The sequence below is a fragment of the Sus scrofa genome, unplaced genomic scaffold (assembly GCF_000003025.6).
Source record: "Sus scrofa isolate TJ Tabasco breed Duroc unplaced genomic scaffold, Sscrofa11.1 Contig2453, whole genome shotgun sequence".
In the NCBI taxonomy this organism is placed as follows: Eukaryota; Metazoa; Chordata; class Mammalia; order Artiodactyla; family Suidae; genus Sus; species Sus scrofa.
This window is the reverse complement of record NW_018085094.1, coordinates 210272-229446: the sequence shown is the minus strand read 5'-3', so window position 1 is coordinate 229446 and position 19175 is coordinate 210272. Positions and strand designations below refer to the sequence as shown.

The window sequence follows — 19175 nt, the reverse complement described above, 5'->3', positions numbered from 1 at the left end:
AAAATATTGAAAGCAGCTAGGGAAAAGAAACAAGTAATGTACAAGGGGACCCCAATAAGGTTATCTCAGCAGATTTTTTTCAGCAGAAACTCTGCAGGCCAGAAGGGAATGGCACAATACACTTAAAGCGATGAAAGGAAAAAACCTCCAACTGAGATTACACAGCAAGGCTCTCATTCAGATTTGAAGGAGAAATCAAAAGCTCTACAGGCAATCAAAAACTAAGAGAATTCAGCAGCACTAAATAAGCTTTACAACAAATACTAAAGGAACTTCCTAGGTGGCAAAGAAAATGCCACAACCAGAACAAAAAATACTAAAAATGACAAAGTCATACATATAGAAAGGTAGGAAATCATCCACACATAAAAATGCTACAAAAACTAGAAGTCATGAGAAGAGGAGAGTACACATGCAGGACATTAAAGATGCACTTGGAATTAAGAGACCAACAACTTAAAACAGTCTTATATATGTATGTGTGTGTGTGTGTGTGTGCACATATATATATATATAGAGAGAGAGAGAGAGAGACTGCTATATCAAAACTTTAACTGCAAACAAAAAAATCTAAAATAGATACACAAGTAAGTAAAAGCAATCCAAATACAGCACTAAAAATAGTCACCAATCTATAAGAGAAGAAGGGAAGAAAAAAGAACAAGAACAAATCCAAAAGAGTTAATAAAATGGCAATAAGAAATACATATCAATAATTACTTTAAATGTAAATGGACTGAATGCCCCAACCAAAAGACGTAGACTGGCTGGATGGATACAAAAATGAGACCCACATATATGCTGCCCTCAAGAGACACACTTCAGTTCTAGGGACACATGAATTGAAAGTGAGAGGATGTAAGGAAATATTCCATGCAAAGGGAAATCAAAAGAAAGCTGGAGTAGCAATACTCATATCAGACAAAGCAGACCTTAAAATAAAGGTACTGTAAAAGAAAAAGAAGGGCATTACATAATGATCAAAGGATCAATCCAAGAAGAAGATATAACAATTAGAAATATATATACTTTCAACATAGTATCACCTCAATATGTAAGGCAACTGCTAACAACCTTATTTCTCTTTTTTCAGCAAGGAGAAATTGACAGTAACACAATAATAGCAGGGGACTTTAACACCCCACTTACAGCAATGGGCAGATCATCCAGACAGAAAATCAAGGAAACACAGGGCTTAAATGATGCGTTAGACCAGATATTTTATCAAACATTCCATCCAAAAGCAGCAGAATACACATTCTTCTGAAGTGCACACAGAATATTCTCTAGGATTGATTACATTCTGGGCCACAAATAAAGCCTTGGTAAATTTAAGAAAATTGAAATCATATCAAGCATCTTTTCCAACCACAATGCTATACGACTGGAAATCAACAAGACAAAACTGCAAAAAACACATACATGCGGACACAAAACAACATGCAACTAAACAATCAATGGATCACTGAAGAAATCAAAGAGGAAATTAAAAAATACCTAGAAACAAATGACGACAAAGACAAAATAATCCAAAACTTATGGAATGCAGAAAAAGCAATTATAAGAGGGAAGTTTATAGCAATACAAGCCTACCTCAGGAAACAAGAAAAACCTCAAAACCTAAACACTACACCTAAAGCAACTAGAGAGAGAAGAGCAGACAAAACCCAAAGTTAGCAGAAGGAAAGATATCATAAAGATCAGAGCAAAAATCAATGAACTAGAAATGAAGAAAACCATAGAAAAGATCAATAAAACTAAAAAACTGGTTCTTTGAAAACATCCACAAAGTTGATAAACCCTTAGCCAGACTCATCAAGAAAGAAGAAGAGAGGACTCAAATCAATAAAATTAGAAATGAGAAAGAAGTTACAGTGGACATCACAGAAATACAAAGCATCATTAGCGACTACTACAAACAACTATATGCCAATAAAATGGACAACCTAGAAGAAATGGACAAATTCTTAGAAAAGTATATCTTCCAAGACTAAATCAAGATGAAATAGAAAAGATGAATGGACTGATCACAAGGACTCAAATTGAAGCTGTGATTAAAGAACTTCCAACAACCATAGTCTAGGACTAGATGGCTTCACAGGCAAATTCTGCCAAACATTTAGAGCAGAGCTAACACCTATCCTTCTGAAACTATTCAAAAAAATTGCAGTGGAGGGAATACTCCCAAACTCATTCTATGACGCCACCATCACCCTAATACCAAAACCAGACAAAGATACCACAAAAAAAGAAAACTACAGGCCAATTTCACTGATAAACATGGATGCAGAAATCCTCAACAAAATACTAGCAAACTGCATCCAGCAATACATTAAAAGGATTGTACATCATGATCAAGTGGGATTTATCCCAGGGATGCAAGGATTCCTCAATATCCTCAAATCAGTCAGTGTGATACACCTCATTAACGAACTGAAGAATAAAAACCATATGACCATCTCAATAGATGCAGATAAAGTTTTTGACAAAACCCAACACCCATTTCTGATAAAAACCCTTCAGAATCTGGGCATAGAGGGAAACCACCTCAACATAATAAAGACCATATATGACAAACCCACAGCTCAAATCATTCTCAGTGGTGAAAAGCTGAAAGAATTCCCGCTGAGATCAGGAACGAGACAAGGATATCCACTCTCGCCACTACTATTCAACATAGTTTTGGAAGCCCTAGCCAGGCAATCAGAGAAGAACAAGACATAAAAGGAATCCAAATTGGAAAGGAAGAAGTAAAATTATCACTATTTGCAGATCACATGATACTATACCTAGGGTATCCTAAAGACTCTACCAGAAAACTGTTAGAGCTCATCCATGAATTTGGCAAAGTCACAGGATACAAAATTAATATACAGAAGTTGACTGCATTTCTATATACTAACAATGAAATTCATGATCAGAAAGAGAAATGGGGAAACTGCGTTTACCATCGCATCAAAAAGAATAAAATACCTATGAATAAACCTACCTAAAGAGACAAAAGACCTGTACTGTGAAAACTATAGGCGCTGAGGAAAGAAATCAAAGAAGACACAAACATATGGAAAGACATACCTTGGATTGGAAGAATCAATATTGTCAAAGTGAGTGTACTACCCAATGCAATCTACAGATTCAATGCAATCCCTCTCAAATTACCAAGGACATTTTTCACAGAACTAGAACAAAATATTTTAAAGTTTAGAAGCACAAAAGACCCAGAATAGCCAAAGCCATCCTGAGAAAGACTATACTGCAAAGCTACAGTCATCAAAACCATATGGTACTGGCACAAAGACAGAAATATAGATTGGTGGAATAGGATAGAAAGCCCATAATTAAACCCATGCACCTATAGTCAACTAATCTAAGACAAAGGAGGTGAGATATACAATGGAGAAAAGATGATCCCTTCAATAAGTGGTGCTGGGAAGACTGGACAGCTGCATGGAAAAGAATGAAATTAGAACAGTCCCTAACACCATACACAAGAATAAACTCAGAATGGGTTAAAGACCTAAATGTAAGACCGAATACTATGAAACTCTCAGAGGAAAACTTGGGCTGAACACTCTCTGACATAAACTATAGCAATATCTTTTCAGATCCACCTCCTAGAGTAATGACAAAAATAAATAAGACCTAATTAAACCTAAAAGGTTTTGCACAACAAAGGAAACCCAAACAGAACAAAAAGACAACTCACAGAATGGGAGAAAATATTTGTTAATGAAGCAACTGAGAGGGATTAATCTCTAAAATATATAAACACCTCCTTCAGCTCAATACCAAAAAAAATCAACCCTATCAAAAAATGGGCAGATGATCTAAACAGACAATTCTCTGAAGAAGACATACATATGGCCAAAAAACACATGAAAAGATGTTCAACATCATTACTTACAAGAGAAATGCAAATCAAAACTAGTATGAGGTACCACCTTACACCAGCCAGAATGGCCATGAACAAAAAGTCTGAAAACAACAAATGCTGGAGAGGGTGTGGAGAAAAGGGACCCCTAGTACACTGTTGGTGGGAATATAAATTGGTGCAACCACTGTGGAAAATAGTATGGCGATTCCTCAGAAAACTAAAAACAGAATTACCCGTTCGATCTAGCAATCCACTCCTGGGCATCTATCCAGAGAAAACCATAGGGCTTTCCCCTTTTCTCTACCCAAAGCATTTTTCCTTAAAGTGTTCCTGGTCGATTATATGCCTTGGGAGAGGGAGATGCCATTTGTATGTGAGAGTGACCTACACATTGGCCCAGTTGCTCACAGCAATTTTATAAGTTGTAGGGAGCCAAAGACATCACTTTCTAAAACGCCTTTTATAAAATATTTGAATTATAATAAACATGACAAGTTATATACATGCAAGACACAGGCACATGCCCCTAGGGATGTCAGAAAGATTTCCCATAGTCTTACTGGGAACTCTTTTAGAGATTACCTTTTAAAGGTCGTGATTAACTTGAAACCTTAGGACTTAAAATATACTTAGGGAACATCCTAATAATAAATGTTACTGAACAGGGAAGAGTATAGCCTGTCTTGGAAGTAAGTTGGTCTGTCTCTCAGCACTGTCCCTCTTCTCAAGGTCTCCTTGTCTTCCATGACTCCATTCAGAGACTAGACAAGGGCCTTAGGATTCTACGGTAATGTGCATAAACCACTTTGAAACCCGAGGGTGGAAATGAGGGGCACATAGAAAGCCTAATAGTATCTTTCTGTGGAGGGATTTCTTTAGAAATATTACAACAAATATATTTTACTTGAATTTGTAAGTCTATTTTTTGACATTTTGAGTATTCCTTATTTTATATTTAACTCTGATGTCTTTGTTGCCCCTCAGGAAGTTTGTGACATGAAGTCTGAGGGACCGGCAACTGTCATTCAGCAGCTGGAACAGACTATTGAGGATCTGAGGACCAAAATCGCTGAGTTAGAGAAGCAGTACCCTCCTGCAGACATGGAAGGGACCGTGGGCCCTCATGGGGTTCCAAATGGAATGGCACCCCCAGAAGACATCTGTCTTGAAGCTCTCAGGTTAGGAGAAAAGGATGTGCAGCATCAAAGGATTTTACAGGCAAAGTCTATCCAGACGTCCCCAGTAGAAGAGGGCGGGACACTGACACTGACTTCTGTGAGTGCGCTGCCGGAGTGCCTCCCGCACACACCTTGGGCTGAAAGCGGAAACTCAGCGGTGCCGTCCTCACCTTCTAGACCTCAGACCAAATTCTGTTCAGAGATTTCTTTGGTTGTGTCTCCAAGGCGAATATCAGTGCAGCTCGATGCACCTCAGTCCCTCCAGCCTTCGCCACCTCCATCCCTCCCTTGGTCTGTTGGTCAAGGACAGGCCGGGTCACGGCCTTCTCTTCATACTGAATTTGAAACCAGCCATGAGCACTCTGTTTTCCCCTCCTCTGAAAATAGCCAAAACCTCCCACTCACACCACCTCTGCCTTGCATAGAGTCCTCCAGCGCCATGCCTGGCCTGGGCATGGCAACTCCCCCATCACTTTCTCCCCCTGGCACATTAGGGCCCGCTCTGCCCAGCACAGCAGTTCCCTCACCTCCTCCTCTGCCTGGTCCAGAGATGCTGCCACACTCTCCCCAGGCTTTGCCAGGAGTGGGAATACCTCCTGCCCCCCTCTTCCTGGAATGGGAATCCCCACTCCCCCACCTTTGCCAGGAGTGGGAATACCTCCTGCCCCCCCTCTTCCTGGAATGGGAATCCCCCCTCCCCCACCTTTGCCAGGAGTGGGAATACCTCCTGCCCCCCCTCTTCCTGGAATGGGAATCCCCCTCCCCCGCCTTTGCCAGGAGTGGGAATACCTCCTGCCCCCCTCTTCCTGGAATGGGAATCCCCACTCCCCCGCCTTTGCCAGGAGTGGGAATACCTCCTGCCCCCCCTCTTCCTGGAATGGGAATCCCCCCTCCCCCACCTTTGCCAGGAGTGGGAATACCTCCTGCCCCCCCTCTTCCTGGAATGGGAATCCCCCCTCCCCCGCCTTTGCCAGGAGTGGGAATACCTCCTGCCCCCCCTCTTCCTGGAATGGGAATCCCCCCTCCCCCACCTTTGCCAGGAGTGGGAATACCTCCTGCCCCCCTCTTCCTGGAATGGGAATCCCCGCTCCCCCACCTTTGCCAGGAGTGGGAATACCTCCTGCCCCCCCTCTTCCTGGAATGGGAATCCCCCCTCCCCCACCTTTGCCTGGAATGGGAATACCTCCTGCCCCCCCTCTTCCTGGAATGGGAATCCCCCCTCCCCCACCTTTGCCTGGAATGGGAATACCTCCTGCCCCCCCTCTGCCAGGTGAAGGAATACCTCCTGCCCCCCCTCTTCCTGGAGTGGGAATTCCTCCTGCTCCCCCTCTTCCTGGAGTGGGGATACCTCCTCCCCCTCCTCTGCCAGGTGAAGGACTACCTCCTGCCCCCCCTCTTCCAGGAGTTGGGGTCCCTCCCCCTCCTCCTTTGCCAGGTATGGGGATTCCAGCTCCTCCCCCTCCTCCTCCTCCTGGAACAGGCATCCTGCTACCCCCACCACCCCCTCTGCTTCCTGGATCAGGCCTTCCTCTCCCACCACAAGTCGGGAGTAGCACTTTACCAACACCGCAAGTGTGTGGATTTCTTCCTCCTCCGTTGCCAACTGGCTTGTTTGGATTAGGAATGAACCAGGACAAAGGGAGTAGGAAACAGCCAATAGAGCCTTGTCGGCCAATGAAGCCTCTGTATTGGACAAGAATTCAACTTCATAGTAAAAGGTAATACATATGGGAACTCATCTTTGCACAGTTTGTCAATGTGAGGGGGAAGCATTTTTTCTTTAAAATTCTTGGGGAAAATAACAATTTAATGTATCTTTAAGTACCACTAAAACTTGTCTCTAGATTTTTATATCAATATCTTAAAATTTTATTTTATTGAAGTGTAGTTGATTTAGTGTTGTGTTAATTTCTGTGGTACAGCACAGTGATTCAATTATGCATATATATATATTCTTTTACATATTCTTATTTTTTGGCTATGCCTGTGGCGTGTGGAAGTTTCTGGGCCAGGGATCAAATCCAAGCCATTGCAGTCATCTGAGCCACTGCATTTACAGTGCCAGATCCTTAACTACTGTATTGTTTTTCAGATTTTCTTTTACTTTTTGGAGTTTTGTCTTTTTAGGGCTACACCTGCGGCATATGAAGGTTCCCAGGCTAGGGATCGAATCAGAGCTGTAGCTGCTGGCCTACACCACAGCCACCGCAACGTGGGATCTGAGCCACATTTGTGACCTACACCACAGCTCATGGCAACACCAGATTCTTAACCCACTGAGCAAGGCCAGGAATTGAACCTGCATCCTCATGGATGCTAGTCGGGTTCGTTAACCACTGAGCCACAACGGGAACTCCTCCATGATGGTTTATTGCAGGGTATTGCTTATAATTCCCTGTGCTATTCAGTAGGACCTGGTTGTTTATCCAACCTATATATAGTAGTTTGCACCTACTGACCCCAAACTCTCTGCCCATCCCTCCTCCAATCCCTCACTTTTCCAACCACAAGTCTATTCTCTGTATCTTACATCAATATTTAGTGAAACAATCTTTTATTTAAAATTTTAAACTTTTCTTCAGAAATATCAAAGGGATGAAATAAATGACATGTATCATTGTACAGATACCTGTCAATATAGTTTTTGATTGACTTTTTAAAGGTAGGGGGATATATTTTTCATAGCATACATGCTTCGTTGCCTCCTTGCAGAACCTCACTTTGACAAGTAGCTTATAGAAATTATAGAAATAAATCCTTAGACTTATTCTTGAGGATGTTTTCTGCATCCTTTTGAAGGCAGTCTTGTTTTACTATTCTATTTTGTTCGCAGTAGTCTTTTCAGAAGCATGTTACACAAGAATACACATCAACACCCATGTGAAAGAATTTAGTTCTGAGCATTTGGTGGTACTTCTACAGATGATTTGTGACACTATGAGGTCATAAAATAATAAATTTATATGGTTTTTATAAAAGATAGGACATCTGTAAAAGAATGTTTCCCCCAGGTACCCTGCTGGTGTATTAACCCTGCATGGTCCACAGCCTACTTCTTGACCCTGGGGTGGTGCTGGGAAATAGCTAAACAATGTGATGGTGTAAGAATAAAATATGCCCTTTCAGTTTCACCAGACTTCCTTGTCCTACATTCACGTGATTCTTGGAATTTCTAAGTGTTCCATGTAGCACAGATTTAGAAATAGATTTACCAGGCTTATTCTCATTTCTTAGCTTAATTTTACCTTCACTGAATCATATCGGGGAGAAAACGTTATCTATTTTGACTTCTCACTTTGCAGCTCATTTTCTAAGAAATTTGCCATGTCACATATGTGCTGATGCACCATTTCAGACTGTGCCCCAAACTCATTTTATCCATGTACATTTATGAGGTTCTTTTTTTTTTTTTTCTTGGCTTTTTAAAAATGGATCTCCCATTTTTAGGTAGTACTACATGAGTCTGTAGTCATTGAGAAGTTAGGTGATACAGAATGACAGCCCGTGGTGGGGAGATGAAGGTACCATTGTATATCACAAAATGATTTATTTTTAACCCACAAATAAGCCACAACGCTGATGAGTCAGGTTGGGATTGTGAGATATAAGACATTTCCTGCCTTGATAGCCATACTAAGAGGGGTTTTTCTTTTATGTTTGTGTACAGTGACTTGATGACTGAGAATTTCTGAAAGTTATTTCTAGGCAAAGGTTTCATTCTGTATTGACGCTATTTCTCATTAACTTGGCTGCACAAATGGTGATCCTAAAGAAAAGAACATCTTTCCTCCTGATCTTCCTTCTTACACTGTTGCCTGACTTCCTGTCCCATTTTTCTCTCCCACCCTTTCTCCTTCCTGCCCTCGTTCTGTCCATGCTCACCATGATGTCTTGCAGTTTGGTTTGATGGCTCTCTCACTGGTCTTTTGCTTAACTTTAGGGATTCCAGTGCTTCACTTATTTGGGAAAAAATTGAAGAACCATCCATAGATTGTCATGAATTTGAGGAATTATTTTCTAAAACTACAGTAAAAGAAAGGAAGAAACCTATTTCCGACACCATCACAAAGACCAAGGCTAAACAAGTGAGTACTCATGTGTTTTTTGAAATTAGACAGTCTTTTGGGCATAAATGTGAACTTTCATTAGAGAAAAGCTTTGAAATTGTTTCCCAGGCTGTGTAACCTCCACAGTCCATAAGCAGATAGCAGAGGTTAGAATTTCAGAACATGTGTTTAAGTGAGACTTTCCCAAATATAAAAACAAATAATCATCTCCAGCAGGTTATCATCTTCCATTTTATTTGTAGCCTCATGATACATATTTCCAACATTTCAGCAATTGCTTGTTTCCGGAATCACTCATCTTATAGAAATAAATTGTCACTTGATTGAAATCCATCTGAGTGCTACTATGGATGGAAAGAAAGTTAACAATGACCAAAGAAAAACAAGCAAGAAATCCAATCTTTAGTAACCAATAATGTGTTTGGTATTTTGTTGCCATTATAATAGCTGAAGTAGATGCCCTATAGAACCCAGGTGAACAATCACATTGTACCTGACATGGGAAAGAGAACTTTGTATTCGGTTCCAACATCTCCCTTCTGTGTTAGATCTTTTGATCTATTCTGTGACACCTGAGTTATAAAAAGAAAAAATAATGCATTCAGAGAAAAACACTCTCAATCAATGTTTTTTTAGCTGATCCACCCAGTGCCCTTGGTCATGAAATATTGTAAATTTCTCAAGACAGTCATTCAGAAAATTAGAGTAAAAAACCAGAACAGTGAACCCAGGTGGAATTGCCATTGGTGCTCATACTTCACTCTAAGATAGGGAGTGGCTGTGTTTCTCACTTTTGCAGGGTGAAGGGAGGGCACAGAGAAAAAAATGGTCAGAACTCTGTCTTTTCAGTTCAGAGAAAGAGATAAGTGAAGCCTGAAGTCTCCCCAGATGAGTGACAACTAAGGGGTGATGTGATTCCTTGAATTTTTGCCTCTTACCTGGAAGTTGTAGCCCGACATGTAACCCAGAGTTATTCCCACTGATACTTATTTCAGAGCAGACAGCTCCCACCAGATGGGATATTAGGAAATCCAGCCAGAAGGGGTGGATTTGCATGAAGTCTCTGGCTAAGTGGATGAGCACTCTTATCCCAGGCGTTTCTGTTAATCTGAGAATGATGAAAACTCAAATATGATGCAGCTGAATTTTTCAGAACCATTTATTGTGTTATAGCTGGTTGCTGGTGACTGGTAAACCTGGCACATTACAGGCACTGAATAAATATTCATTTAAACCAATGAACAGCTAGCTGGCTGTAGGAAGAGGACTTTCTAAATATCAATGACTATACTCAGTGATGATTAATAGCCAGAAAATCATTCATCTCATAGTAATCAGTATGGCCAAAGTGGCTTTGTCAGTAGAATAAAGGTAAATGGAAAAACCACATTTTTCTGGTTTACGTAGATATTTTGAAAATCTCTTCCATGCTGTGTTTGCATATAGCACACTTAGGCTGAGTTGTCCTATGTTCTCTCATGGACTGTCTCAGAGATGGAAAAGCTGTCTGGATGGGGAATACGGGCTAGGATGCAGACATCATGGGGACAAGGCAGCAGCATCATCGCATGATGAATGGGTAGATGTCTCTTATCTAGGGATGAAATTCTCAAAAAGGCAAACCCTGCCTTCCCTACCTTCCATTACCACTTTTTTCTGTTAAGTGAACAGAGATAAGGAAGACACCTCATTCGTTGCCTGCTGAGTATAGGATTTCATGATTTCTTTGACATAGTATTGAGTTTTTAAGCTTTACTGAAATAAGATTTATGTACAAATCATTAAGACCTCAAACTCGGCTAGTTGGCGTGAGATGGCCTCTCTGCATGTGAACAGTGAATCTGTGTTGAACTCATCTCAACAGAGTCACCTCAGCGTGTTGTGAGGACTGTGCATAAACTGTGGGTAAGAGCCTTTGCAGTGTTGTCATTTGACCTGGTGGTGGTGCTCCTGTTGACCTTAAGCTCAAAGAACAGTGTCCATTATGACTGCCAGTAAGTTTGTCATCATCACCTTGGCCAGGTCTTGTATTCAGCTCTGCTTTTTCTAGTCTGTTTTTGGAGGGATGAGGTTGTTTGTTTGTGCGTTGTTTTTTTTACAGTATGTGGGTGAGAGAAAAATCTGCTGCAAAGTATTGTATTGCTGAAGAAAGTAGTTTTATTTAACTTTGTTGTATTTGGAAGAAAAATCTATCCATTCCATCTACTTGAGATATTTAAAATTGTGTTTAAGGAATATGTAATTTCAGGATGCATGCAGATACACTGGATAATGTGGTATGGATAAATTATAGCCATCCATTTGTAAACAGGATCTCTCTGTACCTACGGTTCCCCCATCCATGATTTCAGCCACCCTCAGATGGTGTAGCCCTGCAGTATTTACTGCTGCAATAAACCTGTGTGTAAGCAGACGGTGCATAGCTCAAACTGTGTAACCTGCAATTCCCCTTTTATAAGAAGATACTTTGGTACCTCATGGTTCACTTCTAGTGAAATGAATAGATTTTCATGCTGTAGAGTGTGTTTATGGAGTTATTTGAAGCTGTTCTCAGATATGATGGAAGCTAAGAGTTGTGATTTTCTTTAAATATTTCAAAATTGCTGAATAACGTTTATGTGATCCATTATCCATATATAATGGTTTTTATTTTTTTCCACTATACGTGGTTTACACTGTTCTGTCAATTTTCTACTGTACAGCATGGTGACCCAGTTACACATACATGTGTACATTCTTTTTCTCACATTATTATGTCCTTCATAAGTGACCAGACATAGTTCCCAGTGCTACACAGCAGGATCTCAATGCTAATCCATCCCAAAGGCAATAGTCTGCATCTGTTAACCCCAAGCACCCCCTCCCTCTCCCTCCCCCTTGGAAACCTAAGTCTGTTCTACAAGTCCATGATTTTCTTTTCTGTGGAAGTTTTCATTTGTGCCATATATTATATTCCAGATATAAGCGATATCATATGGTATTTGTCTTTCTCTTTCTGACTTCACTTAGTGTGGGGAGTCTCTAGTTCCATCCATGTTGCTGCAAATGGCATTATTTTGTTCTTTTTATGGCTGAGTAGTATTCCATTGTGTATATATACCACATCTGCTTAATCCATTCATCTTTCAGTGGACATTTAGGTTGTTTCCATGTCTTGGCTGTTGTGAATAGTGGCGCAGTGAACATAAGGGTACATGTGTCTTTTTCAAGGAAAGTTTTGTCCAGATATATGCCCCAGAGTGGGATTGCTGGGTCATATGGTAGTTCTATGTATAGTTTTCTAAGGCACCGCCATACTGTTCTTCATAGTGGTTGTACCAGCTTACATTCCCACCAACAGTGCAAGAGGGTTCCCTTTTCTCCACACCCCCTCTAGCACTGGTTATTTGTGGACTTATTAATGATGGCCATTCTGACTGGTGTGAGGTGGTATCTCATGGTAGTTTTGATTTGCATTTCTCTAGTAATCAGGGATGTTGAGCATTGTTTCAAGTGCTTGTTGGCCATGTGTTTATCTTCCTTGGAGAAAGGTCTATTCATGTCTTTTGCCCATTTTTCAATTGGGTTGTTGGCTTTTTTGTTGTTGAGTTGTGTAAGTTGTTGGTATATTTTAGAGATTAGGCCCTTGTCAGTTGCATCATTTGAAACTATTTTCTCCCATTCTGTAAGTTGTATTTTTGGTTTGTTTGGTTTTTTTTTTTTTTATGGTTTCCTTTGCTGTGCAAAAGCTTGTCATTTTGATTAGGTCCCATTGGTTTATGTTTGCTTTTATTTCTGTTGCTTTGGGAGACTGACCTGAGAAAACATTTGTAAGTTTGATGTCAGAGAATGTTTTGCCTATGTTCTCTTCCAGGAGTTTGATGATGTCTTGTCTTATATTTAAGTCTTTCAGCCATTTTGAGTTTATTTTTGTGCATGATGTGAGGGGTGTGTTCTAGTTTAATTGATTTGCATGCAGCTGTCCAGTTTTTCCAGCACCTCTTGCTGAAAAGACTGTCTTTTACCCATTTTACATTTTTGCTTCCCTTGTTAAAGATTAATTGACCATGGGTGTCTGGGTTTATTTCTGGGTTCTCTATTCTGTTCCATTGGTCTGCATGTCTGTTTTGGTACCAGTATCACCCTGTCTTGATGACTGTGGCTTTGTAATACTGCCTGAAGTCTGGGAGAGTTATGCCTCCTGCTTGATTTTTGTTCCTCAGAATTGCTTTGGCAGTTCTGGGTCTTTTGTGCTTCCACATAAATTTTTGGATTGTTTGTTCTAGTTCTGTGAAAAATGTCATGGGTAATTTGATAGGGATTGCATGGAATTTGTAGATTGCTTTTGGTAGTATGGCCTTTTTAATAACATTAATTTTTCCAACCCAGGAGCCTAGAATATTGTTCCATTTCTTTGACTCCTTTTTAATTTTCTTGATTAATGTTTTATAGTTCTCGGCATGTACGTTTTTCACCTCCTTTGTCAGGTATACTCCCAGGTATTTGATGTTTTGGAGGGCAATTTTAAAAGGTATTGTATTTTTGTATTGCTTTTCTAATTGTTAGTATACAGAAGTGTAACTGATTTCTGAATATTAATCTTATATCCTGCTACTTTGCTGAATTTGTTAATCAGTTCAAGTACTTTTTGGGTTGAGTCCATAGGGTTTTCTATATATAGTATCAGGTCATCTGCATACAGTGACAGTTTTACCTCTTCTCTTCCTATTTGGATGCCTTCTATTTCTTTTGTTTGTCTGATTGTTGGAGCTGGGACTTCCAGTACCACGTTGAGTAACACTGGTGAGAGTGGGCATCCTTGTCTTGTTCCAGATTTTAGTGGGAAGGCTTTCAGCTTTTCTCCATTGAGTATTGTATTTGCTGTGGGTTTGTCATAAATGGCCTTTGTTATGTTAAGGAATGTTCTCTCTATACCCACTTTGGTAAGAGTTTTCATCATGAATGGATGTTGGACTTTGTCAAATGCTTTCTCTGCATCTGTGGAGATGATCATGTGGTTTTTGACTTTTCTTTTGTTAGTGTGGTGTATGCCATTGATTGATTTGCGTATGTTGAACCATCCGAGTGCACCTGGGAGGAATCTCACCTGGTTGTGGTGTATGATCTTTTGTATATGTTGTTGGATTCAGTTGGCTAAAATTTTGTCGAGAATTTTTGTGTCTATATTCATCAAAGATATTGGCCTCTAGTTTTCTTTTTTGGTGGTATCTTGGTCTGATTTTGAAATTAAGGTGATGGTGGTGTCATAGAATGTCTTTAGGAGTGTTCCTTCTTCTTCAACCTTTTGAAAAAGGTTAAGGAGGATGGGCACGAGATCCTCTTTGTACGTTTGGTAGAATTAACCTGTGGAGCCATCTGGTCTTGGGCTTTTATTTGTAGGGAGTGTTTTTATGACATACTCAATTTCATTTCTGGCAATTGGTCTGTTGATCTATTTCTTCTTGATTCAGTTTTGGCAGGCTGTAAGTCTCTAGAAAGTTGTCCATTTCTTCTAGGTTGTTAAATTTGTTAGCATACAATTGTTCATGGTATTCTCTCATGGTTTTTTTTTTGTATTTCAGTAGTATCTGTTGTGACCTCTCCTTTTTCATTTCTTATTTTGTTTATTTGAGTTTTTCCTCTCCTCTTGTTGGTGAGTCTGGCCAGAGGTTTGCCAATTTTGTTTCCCTTTTCAAAGAACCAGCTCTTGGTTTATTGATTTTTTTCTATTGTTTTTTAATCTCTATTTTATTGATTTCCTCTCTGACCATTATGATTTCCTTTCTTCTGATGACTCTACGTTTTGTTTGTTCTTCTTTATCTATTTCATTTAGGCGGTGGGTTAAGTTGTCGATTTGAGATTTTTTCTTCTTTTTTGAGGAAGGCCTGTATTGCTGTGAATTTCCCTCTGAGCACTGCTTCTGCAGCATCCCATAGATTTTGTGCGGTTGTGTCTTCATTATCATTTGTCTTGAGGTATTTTTTAATTTCCTTCTTGATTTCCTCATTGACCCATGGGGTTTTTAGTAGCATGTTGCTTAGTCTCCATGTAGTGTGTTTTTTCTCATTTCTCTTCCTGTGGTTGATTTCTAGTTTCATGCCATTGTGGTCAGCGAAGATACTTGAAATAATGTCTATACTCTTGAATCTGTTGAGGTTAGCTTTGTGCCCCAGTACGTGATCAATTCTTGAGAATGTTCCTTGTGCACTTGAGAAGAATGTATATTCTGATTTTTTTGGATGTAATGTCCTGCAAATGTCAATTAAGTCTAACTTTTCTATTGTGTCCTTTAGGCTGTCTGTTGCCTTACTGATTTTCTGTCTGGAGGATCTGTCCCTTGAAGTGAGTGGGGTGTTAAAGTCTCCTGCCGTGATTGTATTCCCATCCATTTATCTTTTTAAATGTCTGTTAGTATTTGTCGTAGGTATCTGGGTGCTCCTACGTTAGGGGCACATATATTGATGATTGTAATATCCTCTTCTTGAATGGATCCTTTAACCATTAAATAGTGTCTTTCTTTGTCTTTCTTCATGGCCTTTGTTTTAAAGTCTATTTCGTCTGACATGAGTATTGCAACTCCTGCTTTCCTGCCTTGTCCATTGACATGAAATATCTTTTCCCATCCCCTCACTTTCAATCTGTATGTGTCCTTTGCCCTAAGGTGAGTTTCTTGTAGACAGCAGATTGAAGGTTTTTGCTTTCTTATCTAATTCTGCCACCCTGTGTCTTTTGATTGGAGCATTCAGTCCATTGACATTTAAGGTGATTATTGATAGATATGTACTTATTGCCATTTTAAACCTCGTTTTCCAGTTGATTCTTTGTTTCTCTTTCCTTCTTCTTCTCTTCTTCTTCTTCTTTTTTTTTTTTTTTTTGGTTGGATGGTTCCCATTTGTTTTATGCTTGAGTACTTTTCAGTTTTTGTGAATGTAATGTTCGGTTTTGATTTGTGTTGCCCTGTTTTTTAAGTGTGTTAACCCCGTCTTATATCTGCTTGCTTTAGCCTGATAGTCATATAGGCTCCAACACATCATTAAAATAAAAAAAGAATTATATTTTCTTACTTTCCTTCCCCACATTCTGTGATTTTGATGTCTTTTTTTAACATCTTCCTGTTTAGATCTGCTGCTGGCCTCTTTAAGTGACTGCTTCCCAATTGTGGTTTCTGCCATTCTAATTCTTCCTACTTTTTTTTTTTTTTTTTCATTTAGAGAAGCCCTTTCAGTATTTCTTTTAGCTTTTGTTTGCTGGGGAAATTCTTAATTTCCCCTTCTATTTTGAATGATATTCTTGCTGGATAGAGTATTCTGGGTTGCACATTTTTCCCTTTCAGCACTTTAAATATATCTTGCTACTCCCTTCTGGCCTGTAGTGTTGCTGTAGAGAAATCAGCTGATAGCCTTATGGGGGCTCCCTTATAATTAACGCTTTGCTTTTCTCTTGCTGCCTTTAGAATCCTCTTTACCTTTAACTTTTGCCATTTTTATTATAATATATCTTGGTATGGGCCTGTTTGGGTTCAACTTGTTTGGGGCCCTCTGTGCTTACTGTATCTTGATATCAGTATTACAAAGTTTTCAGCCGTAATTTCTTCAAATATATTTTCGGTCCCCTTTTGTCTTCTCCTTCTGGAAGTCCTATTATGCACAGATGGCCCACTTTATGTTATCCCATAGGTCCCTTATATGGTTTTCATGTTTTTTCGGTCTGCTGTCCTGATTGGGTGATTTCCATTATTCTATCTTCCACATCACTAGTTCGTTCCTCTGCATTACTCATTCTGCTCATTATTGCCTTTAGCTCAGTTTGCATCTCTGCAAATGAATGGTCTAGTTTTTCTTGGCTCCTTCTTATATTTCCTAGTGCCTTTCTATAGGAATCTGCATTACTGTTCATATCCTCTCTTAATTCCTTCAGTATTTTCACTAACTCTCTCCCTTTTGAACTCAATGACTGTCAGGCTGCAGAGGTCTGTTTCATTGTTGACTGCTTTAGGTGGATTCTCCTGTTCCTTTAACTGGGAATGCTTTCTGAGCTTCCTCATCTTGCTTGTGTTTTTCTTTTTCTGTGAGTTTGGGAAAGCCAAACTGTAGTCTGTGAGGCTACTTCTATGTAAGCGTACTCCTTTGTATTTTTGGAGGGGTTACTATTTATTTTTTGGTGTGGGAGTTTGAATATTTGCTGTCTCTCTCTTTGGTGTGAGCAGGCTGTTATCCCCAGGATGCTCAGTGTGTTTTCAGGGAGAAGGAGGCACTGGGTAGGGCCAGCAGTCAGTTGGGCTCTCTACGGAAGCAAGGACCTGCAGGAAGGTGGCACAGGCTACTCCTAGTTGCAGGGCCCTGGGAAGTGGTAGTGAGCTCTAGGCAGATCTGCAAAACGACCAGAGTGTTTGGCAGTAGCAACAGCAGGGTGCGTGAGCTCCCAGGGGAGCGAGAGCAACAACAGCTCGTGTTGGATGGCAGTGCCCTCCTCTGAGGTGACTGGAACTGTGGGGGGGGGGGTGCCTGTTAAGAGACCTCTAGTGGGAATGGCCATGACAGTCTCTAGAGTCAGTGATAACTGTGGTGGTTTGCCCCCGCCACCTGTAGCCTATGCTTGAAGCAACCCGTCTCACTTAGCCCACATAGGAGGTGCTGCACAGGCTGTTCCTAGTTGTGGGATCCTGGGAAGTGAGAGAGATCAGGCACTGCATTGCCCGCAGTGTTTGGCAGTGGCAGCAGCAGGGCGGGTGTGTTCCCAGGGGTGCAAGAGCACCAACAGTTGCTTTTCGGTCACAGTGTCCTCCTCTGTGGTGCCTGTGAGGTAAATGGGACTGCAAGTGGTGTCTGTTCACGGACCCCTAGTGGTGGCAAGCCACTTCCACCTCTGGAGCCAGAGATAACTGTGGCGGTTTGCCCCTGCCTCCTGTAGACCATGCCAGAAGCACCTTGTCCTGCTTAGCCCCCACAGGAGGTGCTGGACAAGCTTTTCCTAGTTGCAGGTTCCTGAGAAGGGACAGTGACCAAGTGTCTGGCTGCCGCCCAGAGCATTTGGCAGTGGCAGCTGCAGGGAGGGTGTGTTCCCAGGGGAGTGAGAGCACAGCTTATGGTGCTTGGTTGCAGTGCCCTCTTTTTTTCTTTTTTGCCAACCCCTGAAGTGACTGGGGTCACAGGTGGAGCTCACTCACAGGCCCCCAGTGGTGCAAGCCACTCTTCCCTCTGGGCTCTGAGATGACCACTCTGGTCTGTCCCTACCATCTATAGATCATGCAAGAGGCCCCACATTGCACCTAGCCCCCTGATGCCCTTAGCCTACACAAGAGGTGCCTGGCCACTGGTAGCCTGCACAAGAAGCACTCAGTCTCCCCTAAACAAGACTTTTTGCCACCTGTAGCCTGTGCCAGAGCCACCCTGCCCTCTGAGGGCCTGTGGGCATGCACTCGCTCAGGTGGAGGGAGTTTTCTATGGTGGTCCGCCCCTCTTCCTCTCCCCTCCCCAACAATGGCCCCTTGCCTCTCCTGTGGGTCCAGACCTTCTCCTGGTTAACCTCTGCTGTGTTCCCTCCCCAGCCCTTGGCATACCGTTCCCCTGCCTGTAGCTCACTGCTCCTTAGCTCCTCAGGCTGTTTCCACATTGCCAACCCCAATCCTCTCCCCAGGACTGACTTCCAGAGACTGAGCCAGCACCCAGCCCCCACCTGAGCATCTCAGGTTATGGTGTCCAGGCCAGTGATACAGATGATATGTGCTGCTCTCACTCTGCTTTTGCTGTTCTCAGTCCAGCTGCTATACGTTTCTTGGTGATTTTGAGGTCCCTCCAACCCCACTGATCTTTCCAGCAGTTAGGCGGCTTCCCAGAATGTGGGTTCTTTTTCTCCTTCACGGCTCCCTCTCAGGAATGCTAGTCCCATCCTGATTCCTTTTCTCTCTCTTTTTTTCTTTTGTTCTACCCAGTTATGTCAAGAGTTTCTTGCCCTTTTTGGAGGTTTAAGTTCTTCTGCCAGCATTCAGTTGATGTTCTGTGTGAATCGTTTTATATGTAGATGTGTTTTTTTGATGTGTTTGTGGGAGAAGGTGAGCCTGACTTCTTATTCCTCCA

At 41.2% G+C, this 19175-nt stretch overlaps 1 protein-coding gene across 1 annotated transcript in view; it reads left to right on the top strand.

Moving 5' to 3' along the window:
- The window catches only part of FMN2 (formin 2), a 308540-nt gene that overhangs the window by 125198 nt on the left and 164167 nt on the right, over nucleotides 1-19175 (top strand). The window contains 6 exon segments of the mRNA XM_021081836.1: nucleotides 4859-5648; nucleotides 5651-5803; nucleotides 5806-5844; nucleotides 5847-6107; nucleotides 6110-6770; nucleotides 8993-9137. Of these exon segments, the coding sequence (XP_020937495.1) occupies nucleotides 4859-5648; nucleotides 5651-5803; nucleotides 5806-5844; nucleotides 5847-6107; nucleotides 6110-6770; nucleotides 8993-9137 (2049 nt within the window).